The sequence below is a fragment of the Phasianus colchicus genome, chromosome 13, assembly GCF_987193195.1.
Source record: "Phasianus colchicus chromosome 13, bPhaCol1.hap1.1, whole genome shotgun sequence".
Lineage (NCBI taxonomy): Eukaryota > Metazoa > Chordata > Aves > Galliformes > Phasianidae > Phasianus > Phasianus colchicus.
The window spans coordinates 11494791-11508184 of NC_143448.1; the positions used below are offsets into that span (position 1 = coordinate 11494791).

The window sequence follows — 13394 nt, forward strand, 5'->3', positions numbered from 1 at the left end:
CAAGCAATTTTTTTGTTCTATGTTCTGATCTTTCTGGTTTCTCAAAGCACCACCCACTCCAGTTTGCTTTATTGTTCCCCTTCACTCATTACTCTGCCTTTCAAGCTTTACTCTTCAACCTTTTTCTGCTGCGCTCTCTTTTTTCTGCTCATGTACACATTCTGCAAAATGTCTCAGCCCCTATCCCATTTTCATCCCGTCCATAAAGAACATGGTATCCAACTTGAAGGTCAAAGGTAGCTGCTATCTTGACTTTACTCCCTGTGCACACGCTATCTGTACACTCTGCTGAACTCGCGTAATAAAATAAACAAAATGGGTCTAAATCTTTACCACCTTGGCTACAGAGCCTTTGGCCAAAGGATCTACCAGCTGGACTTAGACTTCTGCAAATGTGGAGATCCTTACTCTAAGGGACATAAACTAAACTAGTGGAATCAGGAAACAGTGCTACATACCTGCAAAGTGGAATTCGTGGATGCTGCTTGGAATTTCATTTTAATGGAGAGCATTTTGCAGTTTATGTTCAATCAATGAACAACACACAAGTCATAAAACGGGTGAGAAAAATGCTGGCATGTGATGACATTTACCTCCTGCACCCTACTGTGCTGCTACCTGTCTTGATTTCAGTAGTTGAAAAATAGAGACAAATCTCATGTTTATGGGCCCATAGCTAAAAGAGAGCCCACAAAGACATTTAGATTCAAGTATATAGGGCAGAAATGTTCAGATATCTGCATTTAAAGCAGGGTCACTTCATTATTTTTTTTAAATTCAGCCTCTGGTGAAGAATAAATGAAGCTGAAACACATAAAACCTAGCTTCATAGCTTCAGCTATGAAAATTTTAACACTGTCTGCTTTACTTGTGGCAATCTCACTCCAGGGTATCTCTGGGACGGAACAGAGCATCAGAGCTATTATTCACTGCTAAGCAGACGTGAATAAAATCACTTGACGTTATCTCATGAGTTAATTTAGCACTGTGCTTACATTTAAGCAGTCCGTTCCTCTGCGCTTCTCTGCATGCACACACAACACAAGCATGTGTTCTGTGCATATACATACAATGCTGCCTGGTTTTCTCCTTTTAAAAGGAGGAGTACAGCTCCTAAAGGGAAGAGTGCATGAAATCAAAATAAATCAAGATTATTTTTCCTTGCCAAAACACATTTACTAAAACAAAGAACAATTTGGGAAGAAAGAGATCGGGAACTCTGCCATGTTTGCTGCAGTCAAGTAATTCAGAAAGAAGAGATGGCTGGAGAGAACAGTAGGATATGAGTAGCTGGGAACAATCTTACATTCCTGCAGAGCTACAGAAGGGAGATTAAAGACGGGCAAGGGAAGGAAAAACAGGAGTAGCGCCCACAACTCCCACATAGCTGCACAAAGCTGCTGGAAGGTAGCAGTACGGTCAGCAAGATGGCTGGGGTAGCTGGAGCAGCCTCAGAGTAACACATGAGAAGCAATGCTGAAACGATGTGATCCAGACTTGTTCTTGGCAGTCCAAACTGAAATGGGCACTGGAGTAATTCTGGAAGATGAAATCTCTCTCCAGTGCCAGTAACGAAGGCCTGTGACGCAGAGCTAAGAGACACTGGAACTGACAGATGGCACAGAGCGCAGCCTAGAGCACCGTGTAAATAAAGCACCATGGAAAATACGGAAAGCACAAAGCTAGCGCTACCCCTCTTGATCCGTCTAAGGCAGTTATTGCTAATTTAAAAAGAAAGAAACTCAGGGTCGTGGAGACTGTTTCTCCCCTTTCCTGATAACTACGAGCAATGTGAATTCCAGCACTGCACTGCTGTTCCAGACGAGGTACTGCAACTGTCAGAAACGTACTGCTATCTCAACTGTAAAACTCACTCACAGAACAGAACTGTCCTCAAAAATTTCAGAGGACATTTCTGTGTGTGCATCAGACCAAAACCTCAGGAACATCACCGTATCTTTGACATGAGAAAGACAGTTTTACTTGCAAAACACGTCTTTATTGATTAAACGTGATTAACACAACATTGCTGCCAAATGCTTCTTCAGCAATGGCAAAGCTGCAGAAAAACCTGAGGAGCAGACAGATCTGTTAACTATATTGAATAGGGGAGGCTTCTGCTGTGGACACGAACCGAGGGAAAAGCAAAGGATCACAAAGTGGAAATCGATCCACTGCCATAATTACAGCGAATAAGCGTAAATATGAGAACTGCGACGAAAAGGTGGAAGGAAGGGACACGTTATTTTATCCTCAAAAATATTTTAAATAATTCCTTTTGCTATCCTAAATACTATGCCTATCATGTATGCTTAGACAGTAAATTATAGCTCTAGATTAGCTTTCTTGTTTTCCATTCTTTTCCTAGTTGGCTTTTCAAACATCTCCTTTTCCCAGAAGTCTACCTTCTTTTCCTTCAGCTTTCTGGCTTTCCTTTGTCTTAGATTTATCTCCAAGTATTCTTCATTTAGATTATGCAAGGGCCATTCAGCCAGACCTTCCCCATTAGGATTCCTGTAAACGGTGAGAAAGAAAGAGAAAAATCCTGAACTTTGTTAGCAATCCAGAAATCATCAAGAGAAGATTTCAGGACTGCTGATGAACAGGATCAGCATAATTATTCTACAGGCAGTGGAACTGAGGTACGAGGAAGTGAAAGGATTTGCCTGTATCCCTCCAGGTAACCAGAAACACAACCAATAAATCAATAAACAAAAACATGTCTCCTGAGGCCCACTACTACTGAGGAAATGGGCCACATTGTTTAGTTCCATAGATCTCATCCTAGCTTTGTGGAACTGAAATTCTCTGCTCTGACTATGACGAGGCAAAGGTTTCTTCATTCTGATTCAAGAGTATGGAATGCCAATCGTCAACTTTTCAAGAATATTCCCTTAGAACCAGTTACATGTACAACCACATGTAAATACACCTCAACATATCACAAGGAATATCTGCTATTAGATTGCTTTCCTTATAAATCTGAGAAAAAAGCAAGAGAACTGTACAGCGTTCTCCAGTTGTCCTCTAAGAGCAGGATATTATAAGTAATATGTTAATAAAGATATTAAAAAGTAGATGCAAAATGTAAGCTCAATCAAATGACTCTAGTAACAGATTAATTCATGCTTTTTACAACAGCTGGATTGCTCTAAAGTTCACGGCAGTAAATGGAAACAATTCAGTTTGCACGGACTTTGAAATAGACTATGAGCTACTCTGAAAATGACAGTCATGAAAGAAGAAAAAGTGTGGAAAAGCTTTATATATCTCATTCTCATGTTCTTCTTTCAAAATGAGAACTGTACCCAATCTGTTTCATGGGAAAGAAAGGACTGCTTTCTACTTTCTTTAGGCATAAGCATGTAGTGGGAAGTGCTGGATTCGCAACATTCCTGAGGAGGTGGTACCTTTCACTGAACCATTCAGTGGTCAGCACATTAGTTTGGGCTGTGGCACAAAGGATTCTGCCTGAAAGAACCTGAGCCCACACTTCTAAAACGCTACGAGAATGACCTAACTGTTATTGCAAAGGCAATTTGGAGGGCATGCTCCTAATTCTTCCTCAATGGACCAGTTCCATTTTTTTAAAAAGATGACCAATTGACTGAGTCACGTCACAAAGGGACTTCAACCCAGGCCTGGTTCACGTTTTCATTTTTTGGCAGTGTGTACATATGTAAACAATTATTTTCAAGGGGGAAACACATAAAGGGCAATACTTCATAGAAATAAAAACAAAAGATCTCTGCTGGACACCTTGAGAGCACATAAGTAATGGCATCCACTGCCATCGAACCTGCGTGATGCATTAGTTTCACAAAAACACAGTCAAACATCCCACTAGTTTTATGCCTTTGTTCCCCTCTATTTTTTCATGTTTGAATGACAAATACATAAGAATGTAAGTTTTTTTTAAACTGATATGCATTACGTTCATTATTTATTTTGTATGCAGCCCATGGCAATTCCTGTTGGCTCAGTGTGGCTCAGGCGAGCCAAAAGATTGGACAACCATGCTTTAACCTAGGTTTTAGATCTCCATGCTGAAAATGAAACAGAGGAGTTCCAGCCTTGCCCTAATGAACACAAGCTAGAACGCTCTGCAAAACAGACTGTAACCCATTCTCTGCAGCCTGAAAGCCAGTCAGATTTCTCAGAAAAGAGGACGCATTACTTGAAATACCTCAAGCAGAGGAGAGAGTATTTTATAAATGAATCCTGAGGTATAACTTCTCACCCTATAGGCCTATGGTAGTACATACACTTAAAAGAAAAGCCAAACACGTTAAATTTAGAGGCAGACACTGTTCCAGCTTGCAGCTGAACATTCTGCCTGTAGCTCCAGTCTTTGTAACAGTTTACAGAACAGAAAAACACTTGTGATCCCACGGCTGGTTTTTGACGGATGCTCTTATCCTCACAGGAAGGCTGTAAGAACGACAACCAAGGACACTCTCAATAAGGAAGAGCGGAAGGAACAGACACAACACATGACACATTCGGTAAACATAATTTCTTACACGTTTCAATATACTTGCCAATATTCCCTTGGATACCACAGAATCATAGAATAGCCTGGGTTGAAAGGGACCACAATGATCATCTAGTTTCAACTCCCCTGCTATGTGCAGGGTCACCTAGGCCAGGCTGCCCAGAGCCAAATCCAGCCTGGCTTTGAATGCCTCCAGGGATGCGGCATCCACAACCTCCTTGGGCAACCTGTTCAGTGTGCCACCACCCTCTCCGGTCTGCTTGAACCTGAAAGGCTTTTATTTCCCCCGCTTGCTTCATCATTGATTTTTATTGCCATGAGCATTTTGCACTTCCCAGGATACTCCCTTGTCACTAAGGGAGAGAATCAAGGAAACTTTTCCTGTGATCATGACAACAAACTACACACTAATGAGTTAGAAAGTCAAGGTTAAAATCTGCATTCTGACAAATTTATGGTGACCTTACCTCAGGTTGTAAAAGGAAAATGTATCCCCTACAGCTCTCACAAATCTGTGTGTTCTCTCCTTCTTTCACTCCTCATCTGTCCTGTGAGCTGTACCCAAAACTCCATTTTGTCTTCTTTCAGTTTCTTTGCTGCCTTTTGTATGAGGTCTATTTCCAGGTATCTTTCATCCAGATCATACTGAGGCCAATGTACCAAGCCTTCCCCATTGGGATTCCTGGAAACACAAAAGTGAAAAGTTACCTCTCCATTTGTGCTCTGACTTCTCAACCTGAGATCGTTCCAGAAGACTAACAGGAGCTCCGACTGCACGATTCTAGAACCTGAACTGATGGATGTTTTTATCAAAATGCTCATCACTGGAACAGCAAACGTGTAATAATGTTTGCCATTACTCTGGGATCTAATCCTCCGCTGCAGATCCAAATAGCTCTTGGATTTTATTTCAGATTGGATTTCCAGAGTTTTTCTTGCAATCATCGAGAAGAGAAACTATTGGTTTCAGTGCTTATCTTAGACTCTGCCACATTTACAGGAGCTACCATGCTGCTGCTGTGCTTCAGGCGACACAGACAAAACTAGAACTGCAGTTAGCACTATGGATCTCACCCGTTTCTAGCAAAGTTAGTCCAGTACTTCATAACAGTTCTGCTAAGTTTATTTTCATCCTCTGTAGCATTCCCTGCAAAGTGAGAGAAGAAATGGCAATATTCAAGATCAATAATCAAAAAACATCAGTCCAACCAATTCCATGGATTCTATTATTTCTAAAAAAAATTCTATTCTGAATGTCCTCAGGTGAGTAAAATTAATAACAATGTTGATATAAAAAGAATTGTTTTGCAAACACAGATACATCACCAGCTAAGAACGGCTTTCCAAACACAAAGGCAATCTCATCTCCATGATCTGCTTCTACAAACTCTGGTACGACACCTGCAGCTGAGCTTGGTCGATGCTGAAATTCATAAAAGTAGACTGGGTGGCCAGCATCTAACAGAAAATAAAATTAAGAATGAGAATGCTAGTATTGCAAGGGCCAAATGCATTTGCATTGATGATAATGCATTTCACCACAAGCTACTTTGACAAAATAAAACACTAGCAGTTCTTCTGATAGCAAAGTGTGATACATACATAAAGTCCACAGACACACTCAAGAATGGAAGACAATGTTTGTTTGAGTAGATGCTGAATTAGGGACTCACCTCTATGGTATCTAGCCACTTCAATGGCAGCGAAAACAAACATGTGATCTCCTATTGCATCAAGAAGGCCATCTCGCACCTGAGCACGGCTCTCTGCTTTCCCTATGTATTCATTGAATACAAGATCAACCATGTCAGAAGTAAAACTCTGAAATGAACAAGAAAGGTACTTTTTATAAAAAGTGCCACCTCCATGTCTCTGGCTAGACTCCAAACATTACCATCTTTCAGAAAAAATCCCCTGCTGCGCCCAAGCAGACCTCACAGTTCACAGTGGTGCACCTTTACCTAACATAGATGTTCTTAGGGAGAAGAGATTGGAAAGATCAAAAAGGATGCCCTCAAATGCCATTAGAGAAAAAGCAACTGGTGATGCTAAGAGATAGATACGGAACTGTGTTCTTCCTCTTGTGGAAACAACCCTCGTAAGAGAAATGAAATCCTGCTGCATTTCATAAGATCCATTTCTTGCTGCAAACGGCCATAACTTACTCCCTTTCAGAAAAACCCTGGGCTTTGCCATCCCCAGATTATGATAGATTCCTATGGCTCTACATGATCCTTTATAAGTACTGGCTATGTTTATCAACTTCTTCATTCTTTCCTATTAATCTGCAATTTTTAGTTTCCTAGATTCAGGAGAGCACAAAGCAACCAGAAGGCTGAGAGCTTTGTAAAACACAGGGAAGCAAAATCTCCCCTGCATGTCTACATGCAGGTCTTCTGGTGGCATTTTAGGCATTCCGAGGTGTCCTTTCTAGTCTCCTTGTGAAGCTTCAGAAAGGCTTGTGTGTTCTGCAGGTGTTTTGACAAACCTGCTGGTAGAACGCATATCTTGGATAACCTAGTGTATCTTGAATGTCATGGGACCTATGTTTAGTTGCCTGCATTGCTTCTGGATTTCTACTGCATTCCTTTTTAAAAAGATGGGGCATTTAGGTTTGAGATTTGGAATATCTTCCATGTTGATCAGTCTCTGTCAGCAATACGAAATGCAAATATGGAATTATCCCAGTGAAGGAATAGCACTGGGGTATTCTGGAAATGGTCTCTCACCTCAAATGATAATACAAATGAGCTCTGTAACACTTGACGTGCAACTTGTTTGTCCAGACCATCTGTAAAATCAGGAAATTTCATTATCTGCATGACAAAGAGAATACACATTTATGAGGAAATCTTATATTCACAGGCTTATATTAAAAAATAACTATTTGAAGTCTCTTACTTCAGGAATTATCCATCCAAACTCACAGTTATTCACTCCTATTATATATGGGACTGGATTGATTGCTTTTTCAGACAGTAATTGCCTGGGACTCTTTGGAAAAAATACACCATCCACACATGAACTGATGAATAGCGGAACCTGGGGAAAAACAAACAAAGAAACATAGTAAAAGGTTCACCAAATGAACATATCAAGTGAAAATATAAGCAGTAGTGGTATTCAAGCTCCCTTATTATTCCTCAATAGATGCCTTGAACCAGAGATTTGCAAAGATTAGCATTGTGTTTAAATACTTGGGAAACGTAGGCTATTGTTAATTTATATCTCCTCTTAGTTAGAAGTGTCCTAGTATGAATGAATGGAGAGGTTAGAGAAAATCTAACCTCTACTTTGGAACTGCAGAGTAACAGGAAAACCAGGATGGTGGCAAGAAATTTAGAGGACAAAATTATGATGTTAAGTAATGTTCAATTTCTCCAGGAGAAACTGTGACATCTCATACTCGTCTCTTCCCTTGACAGAACCTGACAGTGAAACACGTGTAGCTCAATGCCCAGACAGAGTTAAAGAGAAGGAACCTGTTCACAATTCTCAGGAGAGGTATTGCACAGTCGCAATGTTGTCAGATCCTGAAAACATAAAGAAGGGACAGATGTTAGATTGACTTCAAGTTCTCTTAATATTACAAGACATTTCAGCACGTTCTGTTACGATCAAATTTGAAATGCCCCTCATATACAAGGTATAATTTCACCTACCATTTTTAGAGTTATTTGTTCTATCTCTTCCTCTGTTTTTCCTCTTAAGCATTCAACCAGAGCAGCAGAACTGGATTTTTCACAGCCAGATGCAGCAGCAATTCTCTGCAATCAATATAAATGAGTCACATTCGCATTTACTAATTTTCCTTATACTTCCCATACAAGGGCTCTATGTGCCACTGAGTCAGGAGACCAGACTAGGAAGACTGGGGGGGGGGAAGGGTATCAAAATTTCTCAGAAAGGACCATCAAGTATTTCAGCTGTAAATGCCGAGATAGGAGTCTTTCCTAACCCTTCATGTTGTGGGCTGAGTAGAAAGACAAAACTAACTCCTCCAGAATGTCTCCATTCACTAACAGATCAAGGTAGTTGTTCTGGTATGTAACAAGTAGGGCTAAGTCTGGATGGCATAAGGTAGTTAGAGTAATGCATACATAGAATATCACCATGTAGATGATAAATAAAGAGCACATTACACCCTTCTCAATGATGCATAGTCTTTTTGAATGAAGTAATGCTATTTCTCAGCTGTCCTTAGATAGACCTCAGTGCAATGCTGCCTCCTTTACATCCCAGGTTAGCAAAACAAAGCTCTTGGAGGTTGTTTCTCACAGATGACAAATTGGGATGACTTGGGCTCTTCTTTTTAGTGATAACTAGGCTGAACAAAGTTTTGTTCCTTTGAGCACATCAGGCACCAGGCGGGAGGGAAAGAGAACAGTATTTGGATCTGGTGCCATTTTCCTGTCAAAAATAGCAGCTCAACTATTACTGCAGACAGTGTACTGCTGTGCATTTCCTACTCACTCACTGCCTTCTCTCTTTGCTTCCTCGCTCTTCTGCTTTCATGCAGACATCTGAGGATCTTTGGGTATTTGGAAAGCAAAGTTTCACTCAACGTGAATTACTGCAAACAGGAATACTGTCTTATGAAGGTGACTGAAATTCCACAAGAAAAAAAAATCTAGATCCAGTTTTTGGAATAAACCATTTAAGATGTTCAAAACTATCTGAAAATTAAATATGCCACAAAATACTCACTTGTGCTTCTTCCTCAGGCTTTTCAGTGAATAAAGTCCTAATTGCAGTACCACTCTCTGAAATGGCCTTATGGAACAAGCCCTTTGCCAGTGGAGACAAGACCTGGAAAAAAAAAGCACTATCCAGAAACAAGAACAAGCATTACTGGAAATGCATTCTAATCACGGACATAGGATTTCAATATCAGAAACTGCCTTTTTTGAAAAAAAAATGTCATCTGAGTGTTACTCTGTAGCCTCTGATCAGAGTTCTGCTGTGCAAAGGTCTTTGGCAGCATTAACAGGGGTAAGTTCAAGCCTTCCCTTTTTCTTCTCATAAAATTCTGCTTATAAGACTTCATGGAAGTACACTGCAAGCCAGATATCAATCAAGCATAAATCTGTCCAGCAGACTGGCTGTGCTACAGAAGGGAAAATAACAATTCGAAGAGAGAAGTCAGGAGCAAACAGACATTCAAATTTGAAGAGGACAACATTTAGGAGTTCTAAACAACATCATCTGGGTACAAAAAGAATACTTCCTATATTCAGAAGCTGCACTGTTATCACATTGTATATCAGACTGAGGTGACGTGTGGTTTACCCGAAAGCTAAACATTTTTTCTCACAGATTTTTCATTAATGTACTAGGAGTGACCGTGGAGAGTGGGTTTCTTTTTTGTCAAATAATAAACATTCATGCCTGTGATGAACTTACCAGAGCAGATACACTGATTCCCCCTGCAGATTCTCCACAGATGGTGACAGATCCCGGGTCTCCTCCAAAGTGTATGATATTTTCCTGAATCCACTGAAGAGCTGCCACTTGGTCCAAATACCCCCAGTTACCATGAGCATGCCTATCACCAGTGCTAGAAAGAAAGAACAGACTTCATTAAATGCTTGATGGAGAAAAAATCAACACTGAGATAAATACAATGCGCAGGATAAGGAATCAGCTGTGAAGGAGCCTCTCTACATAATTTAAAAAGAATTGGCTTGAAAAGGGTTGAGATTGGACCAGCAATCAAGCCAGAACAGTCTCTGAAGCAGATCTAAAACTTCCATGTCGCTCCCAACTGTTGCACGTGTAATTAAGAAACAGAGAGCTTATTTGCAAAAGAAAGTCCTCTACAGGCCTTTGCACACATCATTTTGGAAATTGTTTATCAAAATCAAAGACAGCATATCTTACCTAAAGTATCCAACTATACCCAATCTGTACTGAATTGCCACAACAACCACGTTGTCAAAGGCTGCTAATGCTGAGCCATCATAGGGTGATGCTGATCCAAAAGCAAGTCCACCTCCATGGATCCATACAAAGACCTGGAAGGGGAAAAAACAGAAACAGCTCAACACAGGGAAGAACTCCTTGAGATACAGACTAAATATCCTAGTTTGTGCTGCTTTACTCTTGAGTCCTTCAGATTACATTTCACAAATGGTCAATGTCTTTGAAATTGGAGGCTGGCAGCCTCACAACAGGCACTGATTTCATTAAATACTTGAATTTTACCAGTGCCCCTGCAGGAAATCAAGCACTGCCTATGTAAAAAATCAGTACGATTTTATTTGTCAATCGTTAAAAACTGTGCCAGTAAGTCCACATACTGTGCAGGTTGCAAGTTTGCAGTACAAGTACTGTAATCCTCAGAAAGCTGTTTGAAGATTCAGGGAGAGGCTCAATCTGTCACATCAAATCACAGAGGCCATCAAGCCTGCTAGAGGTTTTGTAATGATTTTCCTTACCGGCAGCTTCTCCTGTTTTTCTGTAGGAACAGGTGTATATATATTCAGGTATAAGCAATCTTCAGACATCTGGAGACGAACTTTTTCTTTTCTAGTACTAACAAAATCTGATTCAAACTGCCCTAATACTCTGTCCTGTAGACACCTGAAAAAATAAGAGAAATAACAATCAATGGAAAAAACAAAAATGCCAAAGCTATAGAGTGAAGGGTTTTTTGCAAAGTACAAATCTCTGGTACATTTCACGATCGCTGGCAACAGAAAACATACTGTTAAGTTTTGTTTCTCAATATGTTTTCATCCATTAAGCTTGCATGGTAAGGCCTATAAAAAGGGGCAGCAGTCCAGAGCAGTACAGTTTGACAACAAACACAGTTTTGCATGGTTCAGAACATTACAGAAGTATAGTTGCAGATGGATACAGCTATAAATCACTTCCAATAAAATGCATAATACTTATTATGAAACTTCAGCAGCTCTTTGTATTGCAGTTATTAGGGTAGAGTTAGCAAAGCAGGGCAGCAGTACAACTGGAGTTTCTTACATGTCCCGTTAACCATGTGACTCATCAGCATTTTATTCCAACTTTTTCTCAGCTTCTTTCTGCTTCTGCTTCAAAGCCGCACACCTTAAAAACATAACCAAATGCTCACAAAAGACCACACTGTCAGTCAGGTGTTGGTCCATATTGGCTCAGTTGTCATGCCTATTAGAGAGCACTCAATGAAACAGTAGCTTAGAAAGATTTCTTCAGAAATCCATTCACTGAAGCAGATCTGAGAGTAGGTGAGAGGACACCAAGGAATTTACCCTTGTGGCTTTTGATCAGCCTGAGTACCAGCATGCTCAAACTGCAGGTAACATAAAAATCATTGAGAACATAAAAGCTTTTCTTCCTGCTTTACTTACATTGGTGGGTAGGAAGTGGCATCTCTGACACCTTTCCACGGCTCAGGAGGCTGGGGTTCAGAAAACCTCAGTGGTCCAACAGGAGGCTTAGCAAAAGGAAGTCCCAGAAAGACATTTACGCTCCTCTCAGCCGCATCAACTTTGATTTGGTATCCTCGGGCAGTCCCATATTTGGTCACCACTTCTGGTTGCTCTGCTTTTTGCCCTGCGGGTTGCGTGCACAACATCGCATCACGGATTGGTCTCCTAGTGAGCAACTGACAGCTTTCTAAGAGCTTTGGCTACCTGAATGTGCACCTTCTGCTTGTTTCAACAACTCTCTGTCAAACACAAGCCTTCAACAAACGCTAATCGCTGGAGCTGACTTAAGTTCAGCCTTCATTCTGATAGTGTTCCCAGGTATGATCTCCCTCAGCCATACCGTGCCGGCAGCATATCATGTGCTTACTCTCCACACGCATCAGTAACCGTGGGTAGATTGTTGTTACTCAAAAGTCCACCGGATTGCCCTCATAAAGAAAAGGCATTTCCTGATCTAGAAAAGGATCTGTGAGTGCACAAAACACACTTGGGAATCTGGATAGAACCTACAGACAAACAAAAAACAACTTCTGCCACACCTGAAAACAGTCAGGCACTCACACATTCAGGTAAGATTTGCTTAAATCTCAGTATGAAATTTATCAGAATCAACACCAAACACGGCATATTGGAGTCTCTGACTCAGCAGACAAAATTTCACAATAAGAATTTACTTTTGCTAGCTGCACATGAAAAAAACCGAGACAAATGCCTGAAAGCAGACCAGAGAGAGAAACAAAGAGCTCTTTGCTGTTCAGACCTCAGTTCGGTGCAGCAGGGTTGGGACTTCAGGGACTCCTTTAAGCTGGGACTCCCACGGGTAAGCAAACTGCACACGCACTCTAACTCCTCACAGCAGGCAACAGTGGAAAACATTTTGGAAGCTTACCAGTAGCTACGAGTGCTGTGAGCCCGGCAGTGAGGATCAAGGACAGCAGCGTGTTCTTCTCAGTTGCCATTCTGCAGCCTGCTCACACACTTCCCGACTCTGTGCACTGCCTTTAGTACTCTGAAAGAATAGCTGTTGCGCAAGACAAACACTGATAAGGAAAAGCAGTGCTCAAGCTGTGAACCGAATTGGCCGGGGCCGGCCTTGAACAACTGTCATGACAGAATGGCACTGCTCCAAGGGGAGCGTAATGCAGCTTATCCGTACATGGGAATAGGGGAACCCACAAGTCTCATACCAGCTGCCTAGGGCTCCTTATGACTGCTCTTCACAGAACTTCAGGCAGCAGGGATTTGCTTAAAAATGCACTGGAAGCAGTCTTCAGAACACCAGCAGATTCTTCCTGCTGCAGAACTGCTACCATTACCGTCTGTAACAATTAAGTCAGCACTGACTTTCACTGCACAGAGAACAAACCAGGAAAACTCTCCTACTAATGCATACTTTTTGACAAAAGCAATACAGGAGAAATCCTAGCTTTTCCTGCAGGGTCAATGCTCCACCCGCCACTCAGTCCTGTGCA

The 13394-nt window shown here is 41.2% G+C and overlaps 1 protein-coding gene across 1 annotated transcript; it reads right to left on the minus strand.

Annotated features, from left to right (window-relative positions):
* Positions 1 to 4999: 4999 nt before the first annotated feature.
* Positions 5000 to 12943, minus strand: LOC149916155 (fatty acyl-CoA hydrolase precursor, medium chain-like). Its single transcript, XM_090149343.1, has 14 exons — positions 12812 to 12943; positions 11842 to 12046; positions 10933 to 11077; positions 10376 to 10509; positions 9899 to 10052; positions 9203 to 9304; positions 8158 to 8262; positions 7978 to 8028; positions 7397 to 7537; positions 7225 to 7311; positions 6169 to 6316; positions 5822 to 5953; positions 5570 to 5642; positions 5000 to 5177 (listed from the first exon to the last, which is right to left on the minus strand). The coding sequence occupies exons 1-14, from the start codon at positions 12879 to 12881 to the stop codon at positions 5000 to 5002; spliced, it is 1725 nt and encodes a 574-aa protein (XP_090005469.1). The 5' UTR covers positions 12882 to 12943.
* Positions 12944 to 13394: the final 451 nt, after the last annotated feature.

What these genes read in the sequence shown, in the direction of transcription:
- LOC149916155 (XM_090149343.1), bottom strand. Translation starts at nt 12,881, where the DNA reads ATGGCAACTGAGAAGAACACGCTGCTGTCCTTGATCCTCACTGCCGGG. An exon ending in GGTATAGTTGGATACTTTAG is followed by an intron (nt 10,053 to 10,375) that starts GTAAGATATGCT and finishes CTTTCTTTCTAG; the next exon opens with CACTGGTGATAGGCATGCTC. An exon ending in AACAAATAACTCTAAAAATG is followed by an intron (nt 8,029 to 8,157) that starts GTAGGTGAAATT and finishes TTATGTTTTCAG; the next exon opens with GATCTGACAACATTGCGACT.